The 22,148-nt window shown below is 41.1% G+C and overlaps 1 protein-coding gene across 1 annotated transcript; it reads left to right on the top strand.

Annotated features, from left to right (window-relative positions):
• The first annotated feature begins 557 nt into the window (after window positions 1-557).
• On the top strand, window positions 558-17,293 carry LOC143625996 (putative WRKY transcription factor 57). Its single transcript, XM_077096199.1, has 4 exons — window positions 558-916; window positions 1,641-1,784; window positions 1,886-2,284; window positions 17,119-17,293. Exons 1-3 carry the CDS (start codon window positions 558-560, stop codon window positions 2,268-2,270), a joined length of 888 nt encoding a protein of 295 aa, XP_076952314.1. The 3' UTR covers window positions 2,271-2,284; window positions 17,119-17,293.
• The last annotated feature ends 4,855 nt before the right edge of the window (window positions 17,294-22,148 follow it).

The raw sequence follows: 22,148 nt of genomic DNA, 5'->3' as shown, positions 1-22,148 counted from the left end.
ATTAACCAAATCTCTCCTATTCACAACCGCTACAGGATTAACCTAGAGTCTTACAAACAACAAACACCCCTATAATCATGGGATCGATTTCATCCTTCGTTGGCACGCAACCCAAATAAACAAAACAACCCACCCCCCATCATGACTTAAAACGAACTTAAACGCACCCAAAAGGACCTAAAACATAAACAAAACACAAACCAATGCTTCAAGGACTAACCCGACCCAACTAGTAAAATAAACAAACACACAAAATAGACAAGCAGTCCACTAATGAATTTACTTGTCACAATCGTATACTTAGTTTGAGAGAAAAAAAAAATTGTTTTTTATTTTTATATAATTTACACTACTTAAATTTACCCGCGTAATTTCCATTATCCGTACACTATAATTCAACAATATATGAATATGACGCTTTTTTATCCCATTATTATCTTTTTCCTATAATTCACTTAACGCGTTATTCTTCTTACTCTCTCTCTCTCTCTCTCTCTCTCCTAAAACCCTAATCCTTTCTCTCTCTAAACCACTCTTCAATTCAATCTTTAACCTCTATGGATGATCACAACACTTCCGATCCAGACCCTACGTGGCCGCTCTCGGGCAATTACGGTTTATTCGGGATAACCGATACGCAAGACAGCTACATACTAAGTGAGTTCGGGTGGAACACCGACCCTCCACCTCCAAATTTCGATCGGATCGATTCAGGAGCTAGTTGTAGTGTGTTGGAGGAGAGTAATTCTACTACTGGCTTGGTCGGGGCTCGGTCGAAGATAGGGTCGATTGAGATCGCAGGGGATTTGTCGGTGTCGAACCCATTGGCGTCCTCTAGCTCCTCGGATGATCGACCGGAGTCTTGTGCAAGCGGTGAGGCGGGTTCTAGTGGGAAAACGCCGTCGTCAGAGACAGGGTGAGTTAGTGGTAGCGGTAGTACGTAGTAGTGGTAGTAGTGTCACCAGACGCATAACTAGCGTAACTAATATTCTGACTAGTCGGTTTTACTTTTGGTTTTTTAATAGTTTTGTGATTCGGAGTAGTTTCATTTATTTTCTATTTCTAATAATATTCTGACTGGTTTTTTGCTAGTCAGGGTTTCGTTTTAATAAAAATTTAGCCGTTTAAAAAATTATTATTATTATTTTTGTTGAATTATACAAATTTAGAGTTTTTCTTTATCGCCACTGTATCTTATCAGCGTGAACACCGCCGCAATAGCGGCGGAAATGGCGTGGGTCTGGTTTTGGCGTGCTGTTTGTGGTGTCACTTATCACATAAAATGACATAAGTGAATCTGTGCATATATATGTGATATTTATTTATTATTTTCTGATTGATTTCCAAAGAATATAAAATTAATCATACATGTTGCTAGAGACATGTGTGGAGTATTTATTTATTTATGTCACTTTTTCTTTCTTTTTTTGTTTAGCTTTTACAAATTTTCCAAAAATAAGTATAAATTTAATCAAGAAAACATTTTTGCATTCTTTTCACCCCTTGACTTGTAGTATCCATGCAAAGAGATTACTTATATATGTTATATTATATTAATCATTAACTTACATTTGACTAAAGTTTCTTGAATTATTTTGGTGCATATATATCATATAACAAAAGCTTATATTGTTTTCCAGGGGTAAGATTAAAAAGAAAGGGCCGAAGCGAATTCGCCAACAACGCGTTGCATTTGTAACCAAGAGTGAAATCGATCATCTTGAAGATGGTTACAGATGGAGAAAATACGGGCAAAAAGCCGTTAAAAATAGCCCTTTTCCTAGGTTTTATTACACTCCCTCTTAAAACATCATATCCAAATTTACTCATTGATACACCTTTTGTTTTCTAAATGATTTCCCTTTGGTTACCAATTATCTTGAAGGAGCTACTATCGTTGCACGAACAGCAAATGCACGGTGAAGAAGCGCATTGAGCGATCATCGACCGATCCTACAACTGTAATTACCACATATGAAGGCCAACACTGTCATCACACTGTCGGATTCCCGAGAGGATTAATTAGTCATCACGAGGGGCCATATGCGAGATTATTAGCCCCTTCTTCAACCTCACAACATTCTAATAATTACTTGAGACCGCGATTGTCTCAAGTGAGTGATCATGGTGCTTCTCAGTCACACTCACAGCCACAAGTAGTATCTACTGAAGCCGCAGATCACAAACAGCCTTCGACATCTTTTCAACGTTCTTCGGTTGATCATCAAGGGTTGCTAGGGGATATTGTGCCTCCAATAATGAGGAATTGATGATATTAATTAAGGTACACATGTGCATGCTTACTTTTCAAACTTTGAATTTAATTAACATTGATCACAAATTGCATAAAAAGTAAGCATTTTGGAACAATCTTATTACCACTCACGAAAGACTCCATTATTATAAAAAAAAATCATATAATGTAACCAGTTTTTTCATCAAAGTTACTTGATACTTCATCACTTTGAATGAATCATCTTTTAAATATTGGTTATTTACTACATCTATTTATTTAAGGATGTGATAGATGTATTATTGGACTCTCATTAATTGTTGGGTGGGGATAAGGGATTTATGTGAACAATGTGTATTAATTTTTTTTAAATGGCCAGATTTTATAAAAAAAAAGGGGGGAACATCAAGCAAGAAGCAAAATGCCCAACGAGTAGAATTTAAAGGAGTAACGCACAACAAGCTACAACCGACCACAAACATATAACATACAACGAAAAGTCAATAAAATTAAATTTGCACCATGATTCACAATCCAAACTCACCTACGGCTATGATTTTTAACCCATAGGAAGGAATAAGCTTTAATGTCGACCACCATTTTTTAAATCTAACACCTACTTTGATTTTAAACGCATTTGTTTCTTGCTTTCCAAATTATCCAAAGAGAAACCACCATTATTGATTTCATTAAAGACTGCATTAATCTGCATACTGAGTCCTTGATGCTTGTTAGTTACTCCTGAAGTGATTGTTAGGGTCCCAGTCTTTAAGAAGAAACAGTAACCGAATAAAAGAATACTGAGCTCAATCAAGAGGCTTGCCTCCTGTGTGGTAACTGGTTAGTCCTATGGGTGTCAGAAAAAATGCAAATGCTAGATTTCACTCTCATTGAACATAGGTAGTTATCTGCCATGTATTAAATGCACATTAGAAGATAGAAGTAGTCATTTACTTTCATCTTAGAACTCCCATCACCAGTTTGGTGAGGTGGTCAGAGTTTTACTTTAGGTTTACCTAAGGATTTCTTCTGTTTGACGTCACGAGTTCGATTCTCACTCATGTGTCATATTTCCTGGTTTAATCCTGGACGAAACACGATTGGGTGGATTAGGTCTCACAGCATCAACACCCCCCCCCCCCCCCCCCTTCCCCTCTTCCCCTGAAAGGTTTAGCCGGTGTTCATTGTTAAAAAATGATAATAACTTTCATCTTAGAACTACAGAGATGTATATTTGTGTACATCAACAATAATATTTCTATATTTGTCAATTTATGTGCGTGCATATGCACATGATCAATTCACATCCTAAATTTTGATAAAGGATGGTGCAAATCAAGAACTCATTCTAGGCATCTAACATCTTTATCCCCTAAAATATACTCTAGAGTTTGTACTTTGATAATAGCCAAGTTGCATGAACCTTTTAGAAGCCCACCAAAATGGATGGTCCTTAATCTAGAGTCAGTATGGTCCTTTGGTCCTACGAAATTGATTGATAATGATTGTCAATGTTCAATACTACCATGCATTTATTTATGTATTTATTTCTTAATTAAGAAAATACACGGTAAAATGGGAGAGGGGGTTGTCAATTTAATATCATTAAGATTATCTATTTCTAGAAAATGTAGAAGCTATATTCTTTTAAGGGGAAGTTTATGAAATGGTGTCTTTCTTTGAAAAGGATAAAAAAAAATTAATGGCCCTTTCTAGAAAAATATACAAGTGTTTGATTATGAAAAGTATTTAAGTGCATGATTATGAAATGTGTAGACCACTAAGTCACTAACAAAATGATACATCACCACAATCATGTCATTCTAGCTTTTTTGAAGCACAATGCTACTGCACCTAATGCTGATGAGGAATAAAGCGCGTTCCCCGTGACAAAAAAAAAAAGAAAAGACGTGGTTTAAATTTAAAATCAAGTAGTCTACGACGCGACACAATAACACCCAGATAATAGTTTGATTGGAACGAAGTTTTGACTAGGAGAAATTGCCTGAAACTAAATGGCCATCTGATCATTTGAAACTATAATGATCAGCTTGCGTAAATTAATCGTGCGAGGAAGAATTTTTTTTTTTCCTTTTTGAATAAGTTGAAATCACCTAGAAGATATAATCATGAGTTAGTCTTCTATACTTCAACTATATTTAGTCAAAAGGCTAGAGGAACATAATTTGGTTAAAGTGTCACTTTGATTGTTTTTAGGTCATTTAACTGATTTTCGCTTATTTAATCCTCTTTATGATATGAAAAGTTTAGAAGGCATTTTCTCACCAATCACCTACTGCTTTAAGTTGGAAGCCTTTTTAGGTCATTTATGAGTTAAATATTGAACAAAGAGAATGTGTTTTTGAAGAAACACCAGTCGAACCCCGACAGATTACGAGTAACCTGAGGGTTAGATAGACGTTTCCCACGAGAGGTTAATTCCGGCAAGATGGTTCTTCCGATAACCTGCAAAACAGACACCGTGAGCTCGTCACTAAGAAAGGGGGGGGGTTCCTCCTTGTGACCGCCCTCCGGCGTGAGAATCAGTCTATATTACTCTTTGAATATAAAAGTATGTTATTAATACTAGAGCAGTTATCAGGTAAATTATACAAGATATTAGATGATGAAATGATATTACCATTTGATGTCTTTTATAGCCGAAGGTGGGTTTCCAAGGAGGTTTAGCCGGCCTACTACTCTGCCAACTGTGGCCTACGCACGTGCTCTGCTGGTAATTGGTGGATAGGTAGCGGCTGACAGTGACCAGGCGTGCTGTTCACTTTTCCTTTTCCACCAACTACAGGCTAGGCACGTGATATGGCAGGAGTTGGTGAGCAGGCGGCGGCTATTGGTCACAGTGCTGTGGCGTGTTGTCTGCCATGCTGCTGTCAGTGAGCTGTCGTATCGTTGGTCAGATCTTTTGTCCATACCTCGTCAGGTATCACACAAAAGATCCTCCATTATTATACGGACTGGCTCATTTAGGCGGGAGTTTTCCCCCTCCCGCCTTTATGCGGGAATGTTCCCGGCTTTGCTCATTCCTTCTTCAGGTGACTACTGAATTATTACGAGTTGGAGCCTTTATGCGTGTAGCCATGCTGCGCGGGTGGCCAGTCCCTAATGGCGGGTACCCGCACCTGCGGGAACAGGGGATACTTGGAAACCATAGGGAGGCATTTCCTGCGGGACCAGCTTGCGTACCGCATGTGAGGTCGTCACAAATCTGAGCGTGGTGGGTCCTGCAGGTTTGGTAGGTCGCGGCGCAGACGTCCCTATGGTGAAGTCTGCGGGTTCAACTGCGCAGACGTCCGTTTAAGGAGTCTTGCGTGTTCAACTGCGCAGACGTCTCCTTTTAAGGAAGTCTTGCGGGTCCTAACCGCCTCTGCTGGGACCTACCTCTTCAAGTCCCCCCAGTCCAATGTTCTGCTCATGAATGTTTAATAAAGTGAGGTGAACTTTTGGACTTAAACTAGGGGTTTTTGAAAAGGGTTTAGTTTTATGGGTTTTCCGCGGGAAGTCTTACCCACGGGTTTCCCAATGTCACGCAGAATTTCCCAATGTTCTGCTTGATCTTTGGGATGATGCGGATAGGTCTGTAACCTCCCCGCAGGTCAGGAGCGTTTAGAACCTTTTGTGTAGATTCTCCATGAGGTCTTGGTGGTTTTGAACATAGTGATTAATCATGTTATAACCACCAATTCCATCCTGAAGTTTCAAACAATCTAGTTCTTGACGTTCCCGCTATGCGGGGATGTTAATCCCGTTTCTGCAAGCATGGCCCAGAAGATCCTTCTTGGTTTCAATTCCCATGGAGTGCTCGGTATGCGAAGGGTTTTGCCTTGACGCTGTACCCGCACTTCGTCTTATTAGTTACTTTACTCCCAAGGTATCCCTGGCGTTAAATCCCTGCAGGGCTAGGTGCGTGAAGAGTTTTGCCTTAACACTGTACCCGCACCTGACTTATGGTTGCCGAGGTGTTCCTGGCGTTTAATCCCCTGCGGGCGCTAGGTATGTGAAGGGTTTTGCCTTAACACTGTACCCGCGCCCGACTTACAATTGGGTGCCGAGGTATGACTTTTTACGGGTGTTAGGTATGTGGAGGGTTTTGCCTTAACACTGTACCTGTGCCCGTTTTGTAGTTGGGTGGAATGCCAAGATTTTCTCGGCTTCACTTCCCTGCGGGTGCTAGGTATGTGAAGGGTTTTGCCTTAACACTGTACCCGCACCCGGCTTCATAATTGGGTTTTTCCGGTTTCCGTTCCCTGCGGGTGCTAGGTATGTGAAGGGTTTTGCCTTAACACTGTACCCGCACCCGGCTTCATAATTGGGTTTTTCCGGTTTCCGTTCCCTGCGGGTGCTAGGTATGTGAAGGGTTTTGCCTTAACACTGTACCCGCACCCGGCTTCATAATTGGGTTTTTCCGGTTTCCGTTCCCTGCGGGTGCTAGGTATGTGAAGGGTTTTGCCTTAACACTGTACCCGCACCTGGCATCATAATTGGGTTTTTCCGGTTTCCGTGCCCTGCGTGTGCTAGGTATGTGAAGGGTTTTGCCTTAACACTGTACCCGCACCCGACTTCATAGTTGGGTATTCTTGGCCTCTATTCCCTGCAGGTGCTAGGTATGTGAAGGGTTTTGCCTTAACACTGTACCCGCAGCCGTCTTACGGACAACTGGATAGCCAGGGTAGGGGGTTTTTCCCGCTTACTTTTCGAATCTTTTTGAATATTTGAAATTTGAAGAGTTGGTGAAAGGATAAGAACAGTCGTCGTGCGACGGTTTCTTCTGACTGTGTCAGGACGTGTCAGGACGTGCTGGAAGTTATGGCGACGTGACATTATATGGTCATTCCAGACGCTTTTTACGGCGCGTGGGCGCGATTTTCCGGGCGCGTGGCCGCTAAATTAAATTCACTCGTCCTTTCAACAGCTGTTGCCAGCTTGCCTGGTGCCACATGTCACGGTTTCATTGCACCTTCAATTTCTCTCTCCTCCGCATTAAATTCATCGCAATAATTGCGATCACTATATAAAGGGGAAGAGGGTCCTTTGTAATTCATACATTCACTTCTTCTCTTCATCTCTAAGGCGATTTCTGGTGAATACTCCCTTATTTAATCGAGCATTCCTCCGAAATCGTTTTTTCTTCCTCTGCAATATGTCTTCCCATGATGCTGAAGCTGTAGCCGACGATAGGAGTATTGCTGGCGAGTGCCAGTGTGCTCTACCTGTCGATCTGTACCAGTACGTTGTCAGGAAATTCATGCTTGAGTCTCTTGAGCCTGAGTTTCCTGAACCGCAGCAGACTGTGTACGATGCCCCCAGTGGCAAGATCGGGGTATATGCTGCATTCTTTGTTTATGGGAACCTTAGGTTCCCATTGACAAAGTTTGTGTACCGTGTCTTGGAGAGGCACGGTGTGCACCTGACCGAGGTGCATCCGATGGCGATTGCCAAGATTCGGCACTTCGAGTGGGTGTGCCGAATTCTGGGCATTGAGCCCTATGTGGACCGCCTGATGACCTTCTATACTTGGAGGTGCATCCAGGGGTGGTACACCCTGACAACCCGGATTAAGGGTTTGAAGATTTGCGCGACCGAGCGCAGTCTCCGATCGTGGAAGCAGGAGTTCTTCTACATTTCTGCCCGCGCCATCCCCATTGCCCTGAGGTTTAAGAAGGGGCAAGCGCTTCCGAGCCTTCACGCTTCCAACTACCAGGAGGCGGAATGGTTCGCGAAGATATCTCTTGTCCAATCTCCGGTTTACCGGTTTCCGGAGTCCGGGATGGTAATGCTGGGGATGAGCCGGGTATGGAAGGAGGCGTCTCGGTTTCCCATCCTTCTCGAATACGGTTTGAATTCTATTCCTTATGGTATGTCTTGTCTTTTTTGCTGATATGAGTTTGTCTTCTAACTGTTTCTTTTCTTTCAGAGGGGAACGATTTGGAGTCGCTCCTGTACCCGCGGGAAGCTGACGGTCCCGTGCGGGTGGGTACTCGTGATCTAGACGAGAACGAGTTGCCCATCCTGGAACAAACAGCGGATCGGTTTGTGGAGGTCTATCCGCTGGGCCACGAGATCCTGAGCCACCGGCGGCCAGGTAAGGCGTTATTCTATCCTCCCCCTCTCAATGCTGTACCCGCTGCTGGAATTCCTGACATCCTGTCTTCTTCTGAGGAATCCGCAGATGGTCCTCCGTTGGTGCGGAAGAAGAGGGCTGCCGGCGGGAAGGGGAAGGAGAAGGCGGCCTCCACAGCCGATCCAGTGGTCCTATCTGACACTGAGTCAGATAATGAAGAGGTGGCGGGGAACCCCGGTGGTGAGAAGACCACTGTTCCGGAGGCTACGACTGCTACCTCCGGAGAACCAATGGCGACGACGGTGGCCGGCGTCAAGAGACCGGCTCCATCGGATTCGTCCCCGCCCGTCCGTACGTTCAAGCTCAAGAAAACCCGTAAGTACAAACATCCTTCTTATCTTTGTAGATTTATCACTTTATAAATTTATTGAAACACTTATCTTCTTGTGCAGGCGTGGATGTTGACGCATTCCAGGGTGGAGCGCAGAGGAGTACCTCTCCGCCGATGACGGTAGGCTCGGTCAGCCTACCTGAGGCGACGACCCAGGCGCCTGCGCCTGCTTCCGCTGGATCAGTTGCTCACTCCTTTGAGCCGACTGTTCCAGCCGAGATGACGTCACCGCCGGTGGTAAGTGCGATTTTTCCAGCATCTTTCACCGAGCCGGCGGTTACGATTGCTGCAGATTCTGCGGCGGCGACCGCGACCACGGCGGCCGCTACTATGCCTCCGCCACCGGCAACGACGGCCGGCCCATCAGGTACGCGCAGGGCTTCTCGCCAATCTTTGTCACCTTCCCATCTGCCCGACCTTTTGGATGGATTTCCTTTAGGTTCAGGCGATGGGTTCGGTGGCTATCGGCCTGTGATCGACCCTACAGGTGCGTAGGGTTCTTTTGGCTTTTATATTTTTTCTTCATTTTTTCCTAACTGCTTTGTTTCTTTTGCAGTGTCGGATTCCAATGAAGTGTATGTTCCGCGATGGAACATCCGCCGAGGAACAACCCTTCGTACCCCTGTGGAGTGCGTGGAATGGGCTCGCCACGCTGCTCCCCATGGTGCGTTGGGGGAAGCCATGGCTAGCTACCAGGAGGGTAGGCTAACCAATGAGCTTCGGGTTCTCCAGGCCCGGATGCAGCCGCGCGTCGAGCTGCTTTGTCGTGAAAACGACAAGTTGAAAGCAGCTCGCGCCAAGGAAGTATCTCAAGCGCGGGCTCTTCGGGAGGAGAACCAACAGTTGGCCGCAGCTGCTGCGGAGAAGGAGAAGGCCTTCAAGGCCCTCGAGGTTGAGGTTCAAGCGCGACTCGAGGCCCGCTCCAAGGCTGCCCAAGCTGTTAACGAACAGCTTCGGCTGGCTAAGGAGACTGCGAGGAACGCAACCGAGAGGGCCACCAAGGCTGAAGCCGTTGCTGAGCCTTTACGCGTGGAGAACGAGGAGCTCAAGGCCAAATTAGAGGCTCTCCAACGTGCTCATGATGCCCTGGCAATGGAAGATGCCAAGAAGCTCCAAGAGATCCTGGACCAGAGGGGCGTGCTTGACCACACCGAGCGGAAGCTTAAGGGTGTTGAAGAGGCTGCTGCAAAGGAAGTGCTACTTGCCAACCTTAACAAAAGCGAAGCCGAACGCACCCGCACTCAAGCTCAAGCCGCCCTCCAAGAAGCTCTGGTTGCCAAGGAATGGCTTCTTCGAGAAGCGTTGTCTCAGGTATGTTTAGCTTTACGTCTTCACGCTTTCCTTTGTACATAGAAAAGGTGTTTGACACTTGTATCTTTTTTTGTAGGTTGTGCATCGGGTCTTCTCAGAGACTACTTACGATGATGCCATGAGCACAGCCCTCAACGCTTCTCATGAGGATGGGGAAAAGGCCGGCTTCCTGCTTGGTCTAGGGTTCGTTGAGAGAGGCTTCCCGCCTTCCAACTTCCCTTTGTTCAATGTGGACACCGAAGCTGCATATGACCAAGCGGTGAACCAATATGCCGCCTTCCCGCATCCGGTGGTGGAGAAGGTGAAGGAAGTCGCTGCTGCTGATGATGGACTTGCTATCCTCAAGGCTTTCCTTGAACCGCCACGCTCTACTGATGGGGCGGGTCCAAGTGGAAGTGGTCCTGAAGCTTGATTCTGAAGATCCCTTCCCGCTGCTAGGATAGACTAGATTTTGTTTTGTAGGCGGGTAGTTACCTGGCCATTCTTGTAATATATCTTTTGAAATACAAATCTTTTTGTGGATAAGACTGTTATTTCCTTTGGGTTCATTGCTTTATAAACCTTATATGACCTGCATACTTAGTTTAAATTAGCGATTTCCCAAGTGTTTAGAATAAGTTAACCTTGAATGTGGTTGACAGTAGGTTGAAGTTTTGCCTCCCCCTTTGTGAGTGTGCGGATAGGACCGGCACTTGCACTTGGTAGGATGGCTGAACTTTACCTATGTCTGACCTGCGCATAGGTTTTTCCTTATCCTTTCAGAATGACTTTTAACCGTTCGACGCGCGGTTGTTAATGAGTTAGTGTTCAGCTTCCGCTACCAGGATTCATGCGGGTATACCGGCACTTTCACATAGTGGGATGGCTGAACTCTTCCCCTTTAACTGTCCTGCATGAAGGTCTTGTCATTTTCTGGGTTCATGCGGGTTTTGCCGCCTTCCCCACGCAACGATTCTTCACTTGATGCGGTGAATACCGGCATTAGTGTTCGAATCGACCGTTCAACGCGTGGTTGTTAATAGGTTAGTGTTCAGCTTCCTCTACCAGGATTCATGCGGATATACCGGCACTTTCACATAGTGGGATGGCCGAACCTTTCCCCTTTAACTGACCTGCGTGATGGTTCTGTCGTTTTTGGGTTTATGCGGGTTTTGCCGCCTTCCCCACGCAATGACTTCTTGATGCGATGACTACCGTCATTAGTGTTCGAATCGACCGTTCAACGCGTGGTTGTTAATAGGTTAGTGTTCAGCTTCCTCTACCAGGATTCATGCGGATATACCGGCACTTTCACATAGTGGGATGGCTGAACCTTTCCCCTTTAACTGACCTGCGTGAAGGTTCTGTCGTTTTTGGGTTTATGCGGGTTTTGCCGCCTTCCCCACGCAATGACTTCTTGATGCGATGACTACCGTCATTAGTGTTCGAATCGACCGTTCAACGCGTGGTTGTTAATAGGTTAGTGTTCAGCTTCCTCTACCAGGATTCATGCGGATATACCGGCACTTTCACATAGTGGGATGGCTGAACCTTTCCCCTTTAACTGACCTGCGTGAAGGTTTGATGCTTTTGGGTTTGTGCGGGTTTTGCCGCCTTCCCTGCGCAACGATTCTTCACTTGATGCGGCGGATACCGGCATCTCCATGTGCAAAGTTCATAAAATATAAATGTAAAATCATCAGCTTCAATTTGAAGGAGAATCGTTTCCATTAGAAGTGGCTCTAGGCCTTTTCTTTACAAATTTGGAATTGATCTACATACAAACTGTGTAATTAAGCTCCCATTAGGCGTGGTTTGGATGGGAGCACCATCGAGCCGACATGTATCTTGTTCGGGATCTCGTTGTTTACGCAGTATGTAGTCTCCGTTGAAGCTGCGATTTTTATTCGTGCGTTTCCCCAGCTGGGGTTCACGCATCAGCCTGCTCGACGCTCACTTCGCCACAAGGTGCGCGAGTGTCCCGTCCTTGACAAATGCTTCGACCAAGTCCTTTACGTCTAAGCATTCTTCAGTGTTGTGGCCTTTGATTTTGTGAAAATCACAATACTTTCTCCGATCAGCGTTGTGGCGATGCCGGATAAACGGAGCCTTTGGCCACGGGAGCTCCTCCGTGGCGAATATCTCGGTCACACTCTTTGTGAGTGGCGTCCACCTGGAGTTCTTCTCCGGTTTCACGTTATCTCTTCCGCCCAACCGATGCTGGAAACCGGACGGGGTGTCAAAGTTTACCCTTGACTGCCAAATGCCCAGCTTCCGCTTTTTGTTTAATCGGGCGGTAAGGACGTTGTTTTCCCTCGTCTTCTGGGTGTAGAGGTTCGTGCTCTGTGGAAGATCTCTACCCAGTTGCTTCTCGGTTTCCGCAAAGCGTTTAGCTGCGGTCATGATGGCATCCCATGTGGATGGCATGCCATCTTTGCCCGTCAGGGTGCGGATGAGTTCCTGATCGTTTGCGCCCTGGATGAAAGCGGCGCGAACGAGATCTTCGCTAACGTTGCCCAGGCTTAGCTTCTTCGAGTTGAAGCGAGTGATGAAGTCAGGCAAAGATTCTTCCTCCTTTCGGACGCACTTGAGGATTGTCCACTGCTCCTCAGTGTACTTTCTTTGCTGACTAAAGTGTTGGCTGAACTTCTGTTGGAAGTCTGCCCAATCGTAGATGTGGTGGACCGGCAGACGGTCGAACCACGCTCTAGCTGCCCCGACCAGCGTCATTTGGAACATATAACACCACGTGGGTTCCGTCCAGTTACTGACGGTCGCCCCCGCGATGAATCTGTTCAAGTGATCGTCGGGGTCAGAAATACCATCGTACGTGCCTATGTTGGACATTTGTTTGGCACTTCTTGGGGCGATTGCTTCCGCAATGTCCCTTGCGAATTTGGACGTTCCCGCCCTTGCCGCAGTTGGCGTGAATGTTTTGGAGAAGTCCCGTGGGCTGTTGCCCCCGTTTATTGGACTGAATGCTTCTCCAAAACGCCTTCTCGGTTGGGAATCCGTTTCTTTACGCTTCCCTTTCGCCCTATGACGAGGGTTCGCGTCTTCCTCGGATTCCTCCGAATCATCGTCTTATTCGAATTCTTCCACTTGTTGGAGTGAACGTAAACGTTCATCCAACTCAGCTTGGAACTCTTTTTGACGTGCTTCGGCCCACGCTTTAACCTCATCGAGTGTTTGGCAGGGGAGCTTCGTCTGTTGATTTTCTAACTGGGTATCGGTGAATCCCAGTGTCTGATTATTTACTTCACTTGCCCCGGCTTGGGTAGCTGGGGTAGTGTTCGTGAAGTTTGTGTACTCGGTATTCCCCCTTGTAGCTGGGGTCATAATTACCGGAGTCTCTTGGTTACTCGGTTTTGGGACCGGAGTATCCTTAACCATCTTTCCAGAAGTTTTGAAAAAACTGGAGAAAAATAAAGTTCTAGCTTTATGCACGGATGGCGCCAATGAAGAAAACACCAGTCGAACCCCGACAGATTACGAGTAACCTGAGGGTTAGATAGACGTTTCCCACGAGGGGTTAATTCCGGCAAGATGGTTCTTCCGATAACCTGCAAAACAGACACCGTGAGCTCGTCACTAAGAAAGGGGGGGGTTCCTCCTTGTGACCGCCCTCCGGCGTGAGAATCAGTCTATATTACTCTTTGAATATAAAAGTATGTTATTAATACTAGAGCAGTTATCAGGTAAATTATACAAGATATTAGATGATGAAATGATATTACCATTTGATGTCTTTTATAGCCGAAGGTGGGTTTCCAAGGAGGTTTAGCCGGCCTACTACTCTGCCAACTGTGGCCTACGCACGTGCTCTGCTGGTAATTGGTGGATAGGTAGCGGCTGACAGTGACCAGGCGTGCTGTTCACTTTTCCTTTTCCACCAACTACAGGCTAGGCACGTGATATGGCAGGAGTTGGTGAGCAGGCGGCGGCTATTGGTCACAGTGCTGTGGCGTGTTGTCTGCCATGCTGCTGTCAGTGAGCTGTCGTATCGTTGGTCAGATCTTTTGTCCATACCTCGTCAGGTATCACACAAAAGATCCTCCATTATTATACGGACTGGCTCATTTAGGCGGGAGTTTTCCCCCTCCCGCCTTTATGCGGGAATGTTCCCGGCTTTGCTCATTCCTTCTTCAGGTGACTACTGAATTATTACGAGTTGGAGCCTTTATGCGTGTAGCCATGCTGCGCGGGTGGCCAGTCCCTAATGGCGGGTACCCGCACCTGCGGGAACAGGGGATACTTGGAAACCATAGGGAGGCATTTCCTGCGGGACCAGCTTGCGTACCGCATGTGAGGTCGTCACAACTCTGAGCGTGGTGGGTCCTGCAGGTTTGGTAGGTCGCGGCGCAGACGTCCCTATGGTGAAGTCTGCGGGTTCAACTGCGCAGACGTCCGTTTAAGGAGTCTTGCGTGTTCAACTGCGCAGACGTCTCCTTTTAAGGAAGTCTTGCGGGTCCTAACCGCCTCTGCTGGGACCTACCTCTTCGGTTTTATTAGCCATAAAACATGCATAGAAATCTATATATAATATTGTTGCTTTGTTAACACTTTTGCAATCTGCTCTTTATCATGCTTTGCTTTTAAGCAATTTTAATTACTTTACCTCCCAAAAGGGTTCACCTGTCAGGAACCCAGATGTTAAGTTTTCTAGTACTAGCTATCAGGATATCATTTTCAAAGATACAACTAGTGATTCCCTTTTCTAGAACAATAATTATCAAAGTGGAGGAGCACCAATTATACCGTTTACTCTATTTCATGCCTTTTATTTTAATCCCTTTTAACTTGATGCTATTCACTTTTATTTTAGTATATGATGGACTATATATTTTTTAAAAACGCCATCAGCTCATCCAGATCCATCTACACAGTGTGGATGTGTGTCTAAGGTTATAACTGATTTTGTAAATGTACTTAAACGAACACCAATATCGACGGTCGATAAAACTTGCTTATGCGCATGTGTCGTCTTCTCAAGCATGCCTTTCTACGTTTTCAAAATAAAAAAATGCATTAAAAAAACAAAAAGAAAAGCATTAAACTATTTTTATCACATGTTGCCTTTCTTTTTTCCACTTTTATCGAGGATGAATTGATATGACTCAACAAAATGTAAAACACACAAACGATTATTGAATAACTCACGTTATATTATAGAGAAAATATAACTCAAAATATTTTTATTACATATTCGTGTTTCTCTTGATGAACCTTAACTCGGTTGTATCTCACGTGTTATTTAGGTTTAACCATAACTCGGTTTATATAAACTAATATAACCTGCTAACCAACACATTAGCTATTTTAGTTACAATTCAAATAGGAAACATGTTGTAATTAGAAAACATAGCCAACTGTGACCTACTTATCAATATTGGTCCCTCAAGTACACAAACTTGTGACTTGGAGTCTGAAATTACCAACATTTTAAACGTGTAACTACACATGTGAAGGAAATATTAGTTCCTCCACATGATACACATAACTTACACATGTGTAGGTTTTATAAATAAGTGGGTTTTGTTTCTTTGTTTTTTTTAGAAGTTAATATAGATGAGTAGATATATATTGCATTTTAACAATTTTCTTGTGTTTTAATTTCTCTTTATGCTGAAATTTTGAATGATTTATCTTCTTATTTATGTTCTAGCAAATAAACTGTTTTAACTTGGGACTTTACCTAATATATTGTGTGCATAACATAATTTATTTGCATAGCGTAAGTGATAATATATATATTAACAACAAATAGTATAACATTTTTTGTCATCTTAGGTTAGTATGTTAGTATGCTAAGATGGATGAATCATTACTGTTTGTAGATTGAAGGCTAGCTAGAAATAATTGAGTTCTTCTTGTTTGTATGCATGCTTTGTGTTCTTTTGTAGCTACATGCACCTAAACTGGGGCTAGATGCCTTGTAGGAAAACCCTATTTTTTGGCATGTTATTCGCCTAACTAATTCTTTTCTTTTTCATTTGATGGGTTGCTTAGTGGGGACACCAAGTTGGTGCATAGTCATGGATGATGATACAACAATGTCCTACAACTCTCATAACTTTAGGAATAGTTTTCATCTTTTTCACAAGTTAAACATTAGCCTGGTACACTTGTGATTTAAAATATGACGTGTAAGGTAACAAACACATCAAAATCAAAATGGTTGCATGATTGATAGATAGTGTTCAGAAATTCGATTGTCATTTTAGTAAAATTAAAAAAAAAAAAAACAAGATCTTTATCAGTGTTGGCGATCCTAACAGTTGGTATTAGATATCCTAACAGTTGGTATTAGATATACGCAATTTAGCTCGTTTATAATGTTAGTATTATACATCAGTATTTATCAGTGTCACGGGTTTGAGGGTTGAATTGTTAGGTGTACGTAAACCTAATATTGCTTGCAAATACACGTAATTTCATAATGATCATGTTTTAAGATATTAATTGGTAACTTAGCATGTTCCGCAGTTAGATATGATGCATGTATGCAATAATCTCAGTTGTCTATTAAATATTTGTTATGTTGCGTAGTTAGATATTATAACATACAAATGAAATTAACGTGCAAAATCAAGTAAAGTAATTATATAATTACATCATAGAGTAATTACATAATTACTCTACTTGATTCTCACAATTAGCACGTTAATTTCATTCGTATTTGATTCAAACCCTATATATATATATATATATGCAAAGTATAGAATGAAAACTCATTTGAGTTGTGAAAACCCTATGTAACATCGTTTTTTTTGTTACATGTAATATATGTTGTTACATTTAATACAAAACATCAAAAACATAAAAAAAAATGTTTTGCTATTTTTATTTTTATTTTTTAGTAATTTTATATATGTTTTCAGGAAAGACAAAATGTAAATAAACTTTAACATTTTTTATTAACTTTAATTGTGAACCACAAGATTTAATCTTTAATTAAAAACATGTGGTTGAAAATGAGTTTTTAGAGTTTTCATAATTCAAATGGGTTTTTATTTTAACCTAACCCTATATATATATATATATATATATATATATAGTATGGTAGTGAAGTTGACACAAAGATTGCATTTCTAATGCAAGTTATTTTTTGTTTTGCTTACACAGATGATGGATTTAATTTGCACTCCAAGTCATTCACCAAGACTATATCAATAACATCTCAGGTATTTATTGATGACAAGTTCAAGCTTTTAATTAGGCATATTGACTAAATTGATTTTAGTCTAGCTACTTAATTGTGTATTCCCTAGCTCTCTTCTTGGAATCAAGTGGCTATTAACACAACTTTCTTTCATATACTACTTCTCACTTTTATTATCACTAAATTAGGCTAAAGATTTCATATGTTTCTTTGTTCTATTCAATGTACTATATATTATTCTTATTAAAGTTTTTAATGTTTCTAGCTTTTGTTACTTTGATTATGATATTTTTCTCTGCGAATATCAAAAGATGCACACACATATATAAAGATGAACTATAGATGCTTGGATGGAGTTTTATATTATCGAGCATTAGGTTATGTATCGTGAAGTTACTTAGCGTACATATAATACATATAACATTTTTTATAATTTTTATATGGCGTGATAGATGGAAGTCGTATTAGTATACATCAATGTATGATATTCAAAATATGTGAATATCTTAATTCCGGTTTGATTCACATGTGAATGGAGGTATCGATAATAATGAGAAGATAAAGGTTTTGTAGGGCCCGATCATGTTGTTTAGTCTTTTGTATTATTTCGTTTTGTATTAGCTTATTTGTTACGCTTTCGTATGTGTATTTGTATGTTTTGAGCTTGACCCATTTAAACAAAGCCTTTTTAAAGGCCCATGAAATAAAGATATGCATGGCATACCTTCACTATAAATAGTTTATAAATAGTGAAGATATGAACATGCAAACCAACCTTCTGCCAAGATACCAATTCTCACCTAACAACTTTCTCTCCTTATATCTTTCTTTCCTCTTCAGATAATAACCAAAACACAACAAGATCCGAGATCTCGATTCACTTGTAAATGATTTCATCTAGCTTACAATGCAGAAATGATTTCATCTAGCTTACAAGATATGAAAGTGGCATTGCATCGAAAAACGTCATAGCATTCAATGCAGAAATGATCAGTTCCATGACGAGTCACTTATTCTCTATAGCAAGTGGCACATGTAATGCGAAAAATGGGTGATCAGACGTCAAAATGGAGCTCTCATCTACTTGTGCCACACTCAGATGCATACATTATCTCATCTAGACATGATAAGAGTTAGATAGAAATAAGATTAAAAGGGTTTCTAGGAGGCATATGGAAATAACTACGAATATGTATGACATTAAGAGAAAGATAGAAGAAATATTATAACTTTTTTACGAACGACTGAATATTTGTACACCGTGAGTTTTGAACCCCTAACTTCATATTGTATCTTAACCACCTCACCATCAATCAAAGCAAAATGACAAATATTTATGACTTATTCTCGTCCTCCAAGCCCAATACATTGTTTTACTAAAATGCATGCACATTTTGAGGGGATTGTGCTCAACTGACGTCGTGTGTGTGGTGGTGGTGGGGGTTGGTCCATGTGGTTGAGTAATTAACTAAAAAGTCCATTTTATTTATTTATTTAAAAGCCTTTTGAGTTTTTGATCATTTCAATCGAGTTAACATAAAGTAGCTTATGTTTCTTTGAAATGCTTTGTCTATACGTGTTTTTTTAACGGTTAACGAATCCTTGAAATAAGTTACTAGATAAATTCATCATATCGAGATACACTCATCTTTCGACCCGGGAAAAACCATTAACTAAGGCCAACGTTCGTGAACACTCGCCCAAAGGCACGGCAAATCATGAGATAAAACCTGTTCAGTTTAGGGATCCAACCAGTGAAGTCACTTACTCGCCTATCTCCCATCATCACCATGTTGCTTCTGAAACTAAGTGCTAAGGGCATAGAAATTGAACTTGGGTCACATGAAAACATCAAGTCTCTTTCTTACCACTCCAACACTAGCTCATTGGCATCTATAGTTCTATGCGCATTATTAATTTAATAATGTTTATCATCAAATACAAATAACATTTCACTATTTAAATTAAAATTGATTGTACATTACATGAAATTTATGTCTTTATAAATGCATAAATTTTGAATGCGAGCATTGACTATTGAAATCTATCAATCCTTAACGCGGAGCGTAGGGGCTCGGGACTATTTTAATGTACTAAATGTTTGAGACGATGACAAATTATTATTATTATTATTATTATTATTATTATTATTATTATTATTATTTAAATGAACGTTAATAGTATTATATGTATTCATGGATTTTAATATAAATAAAATTGTTATTATTCTTCTAAACTAAAGAAACACGCTTTAAATAAAATACTGCAAAAATAAGAAGAAAATAGATTTATGTAATACGCGTAGGCTTATCTACAATACATAAAGTAAGGATAATGACATCTATAATTGAATTCTTCTTTTTCTTAACCGCAAATATACCAATCGGCCAGTGTTTTGATGGTTAAGTTTTATGTGTCTTAGTTCAAGACTTGATGTAAAACTACTATCGAGTCGGGGGTCTCACTGGAAGCAGCCTCTCTATTCATACGGAGTAAAGGTAAGACTGCCTACATCTTACCCTACTCAGACTTTACCATAACTTTGCTATTGATGGAATATACTGAGTACGATAAAACTACCCCTCCAAACTAATATACCTTACGCTCAGTTTTAAACTTGTGACTTCCAATTTAAAAGGCAAAAGCATCTACCAACTAGTCATAATTGGCTATAATCGAATTCTTAGTAGATGGTTGATATTGGTTATGTTTTTATTGAAGGTGTTAGAGAAATGTTATGCTTACCTATAACAATATTTCATTTCGTCTGTCATTTTTAAATCTAAAATTATACTAAAAAAACTATATTTTCTTTATTTTTCAATTAAATAATTATTTTTATTTATTTATCATTACATTTTCTTCTTTTTCCACTCACCACTTTCAACAAATATTTAAAAAATATAGGGGGAAAACAGTAGGTTTTCAAATATACAGAAAAATTACTGTATTTTCTTTCTCATCTACTCACGTACAATATCATAAACCACTCCCTAAATTATAAAAGTCTTACTTACAAAATTTGATGGTTTGAACGTGAACACTTTAATAATCTAAAATTTTGATTTAACTAGAAATATTTTGTTATGATAAATAGAGATTCCCATTGAAATTGTATATGTAAATTCATGTTGTAAATTGTCACACTAAAAACTAAATAAAAAAAAAATCTATAAACGAATAATCGTGTAATAATGCATTGATCATACTGAAACAATAAAAGTACCTATTTATTGACTTTAACACTTCATCTTCATTACATTGACCAACAATTAAAAAAATACAAATAATAACGGTGGTTTATCGATAGTTCCTAGTTTTCCTCTGATATCATCTAAGGACATCACTCGTCCTGTTACTACTTTTATTTTGGTATGCTTAACTGTAGAGTTCGCCTCTCATTCACTACCCCAAAGCGAGTTAGTGATTTAAGAGGCGAGACATTTACTTATGAACCAAATATCTCTCCTGTTCACGTCCGATACGAGATTTGCCTAAGGTATTAAATATTATCACAAGTAAATATACGATTTATGTTCCAGTTCATCAATTTTGACAGACTGAAATCTTTCAATCTGTCAACCCAGCACAACTAACAATTATGTCAAGAACGTTATAGCAAAAGTTTCTTTAAAAATATATGTTATCATTGATGGCCCTCCGATCTTCGGTTTGTCTATGATTCTTCATGTTCGTTTTGGACACCATAATCACAATCACAAATACTTGGGTGATAACAAATAATAACAATCAAACTTGAATGTGATGAGCAAACATGATAACTTGTTAACTGTTTACAATCAAACTGACCAACATTATTTATACCAATACTACCGTCGTGATGTTTGGATGAGAAATCACAACCGTTTAAAACATTTATTGATAAACCATTAAAACAATGTAGCATTTAGTTCTCGTATCACCAATATTCTCCGCTTTGAACACGAAGAGCTTGTTGATTTGTTTTTGGTTGTGTAGGTGGAGACTTTCCGGAGGTCATCCATCCTGATACTACTCTCCCCTGAGCACGCTTAATTGTTGCGCTCTCATGTGCCACCCCCACCAATTTGGACTCACCTTCCTTGATAAGGTTTACCTCACCATCCACTCTAGGATGTGAGATTCGCCTAAGGTGTACCTCTCGGCACCCCTAGAGACTCACAATCCCTGATGAGGTTTGCCCCACCATCCCGAACGACACAGGAGTACCTTTGATACCACTTATAACATCCAGCCCCTCACATCACCAATATTGTTCGCTTTGCACAAGAAGAGATCACGTATCTGTTTTTGGTTGCCCAGGTGGTAACTTCTCATCAGGTCATCCATTCTGATACTACTCTTATCTGAGCACGCTTAACAGTGAAGTTCTCTTCTCATCCATTAGCATTAAGCCCCAAAACGCGTTGATAATTTAAAAACCATGACATTTACTTATTAACCAAATCTCTCCTATTCACAACCGCTACAGGATTAACCTAGAGTCTTACAAACAACAAACACCCCTATAATCATGGGATCGATTTCATCCTTCGTTGGCACGCAACCCAAATAAACAAAACAACCCACCCCCCATCATGACTTAAAACGAACTTAAACGCACCCAAAAGGACCTAAAACATAAACAAAACACAAACCAATGCTTCAAGGACTAACCCGACCCAACTAGTAAAATAAACAAACACACAAAATAGACAAGCAGTCCACTAATGAATTTACTTGTCACAATCGTATACTTAGTTTGAGAGAAAAAAAAAATTGTTTTTTATTTTTATATAATTTACACTACTTAAATTTACCCGCGTAATTTCCATTATCCGTACACTATAATTCAACAATATATGAATATGACGCTTTTTTATCCCATTATTATCTTTTTCCTATAATTCACTTAACGCGTTATTCTTCTTACTCTCTCTCTCTCTCTCTCTCTCTCCTAAAACCCTAATCCTTTCTCTCTCTAAACCACTCTTCAATTCAATCTTTAACCTCT

This window comes from Bidens hawaiensis, unplaced genomic scaffold, assembly GCF_021521415.1.
Source record: "Bidens hawaiensis isolate Kalapana, Puna unplaced genomic scaffold, B.hawaiensis_p1.1 tig00004282_1, whole genome shotgun sequence".
Lineage (NCBI taxonomy): Eukaryota > Viridiplantae > Streptophyta > Magnoliopsida > Asterales > Asteraceae > Bidens > Bidens hawaiensis.
Note: the sequence above shows the minus strand (reverse complement) of the source record. Positions and strands in the feature narration are given on the sequence as shown.

Coding starts and splice junctions, on each gene's coding strand:
- LOC143625996 (XM_077096199.1), top strand. CDS start 558: ATGGATGATCACAACACTTCCGATCCAGACCCTACGTGGCCGCTCTCG. Junction 917..1,640: donor ACGCCGTCGTCAGAGACAGG/GTGAGTTAGTGG, acceptor ATTGTTTTCCAG/GGGTAAGATTAAAAAGAAAG. Junction 1,785..1,885: donor AAAAATAGCCCTTTTCCTAG/GTTTTATTACAC, acceptor ATTATCTTGAAG/GAGCTACTATCGTTGCACGA.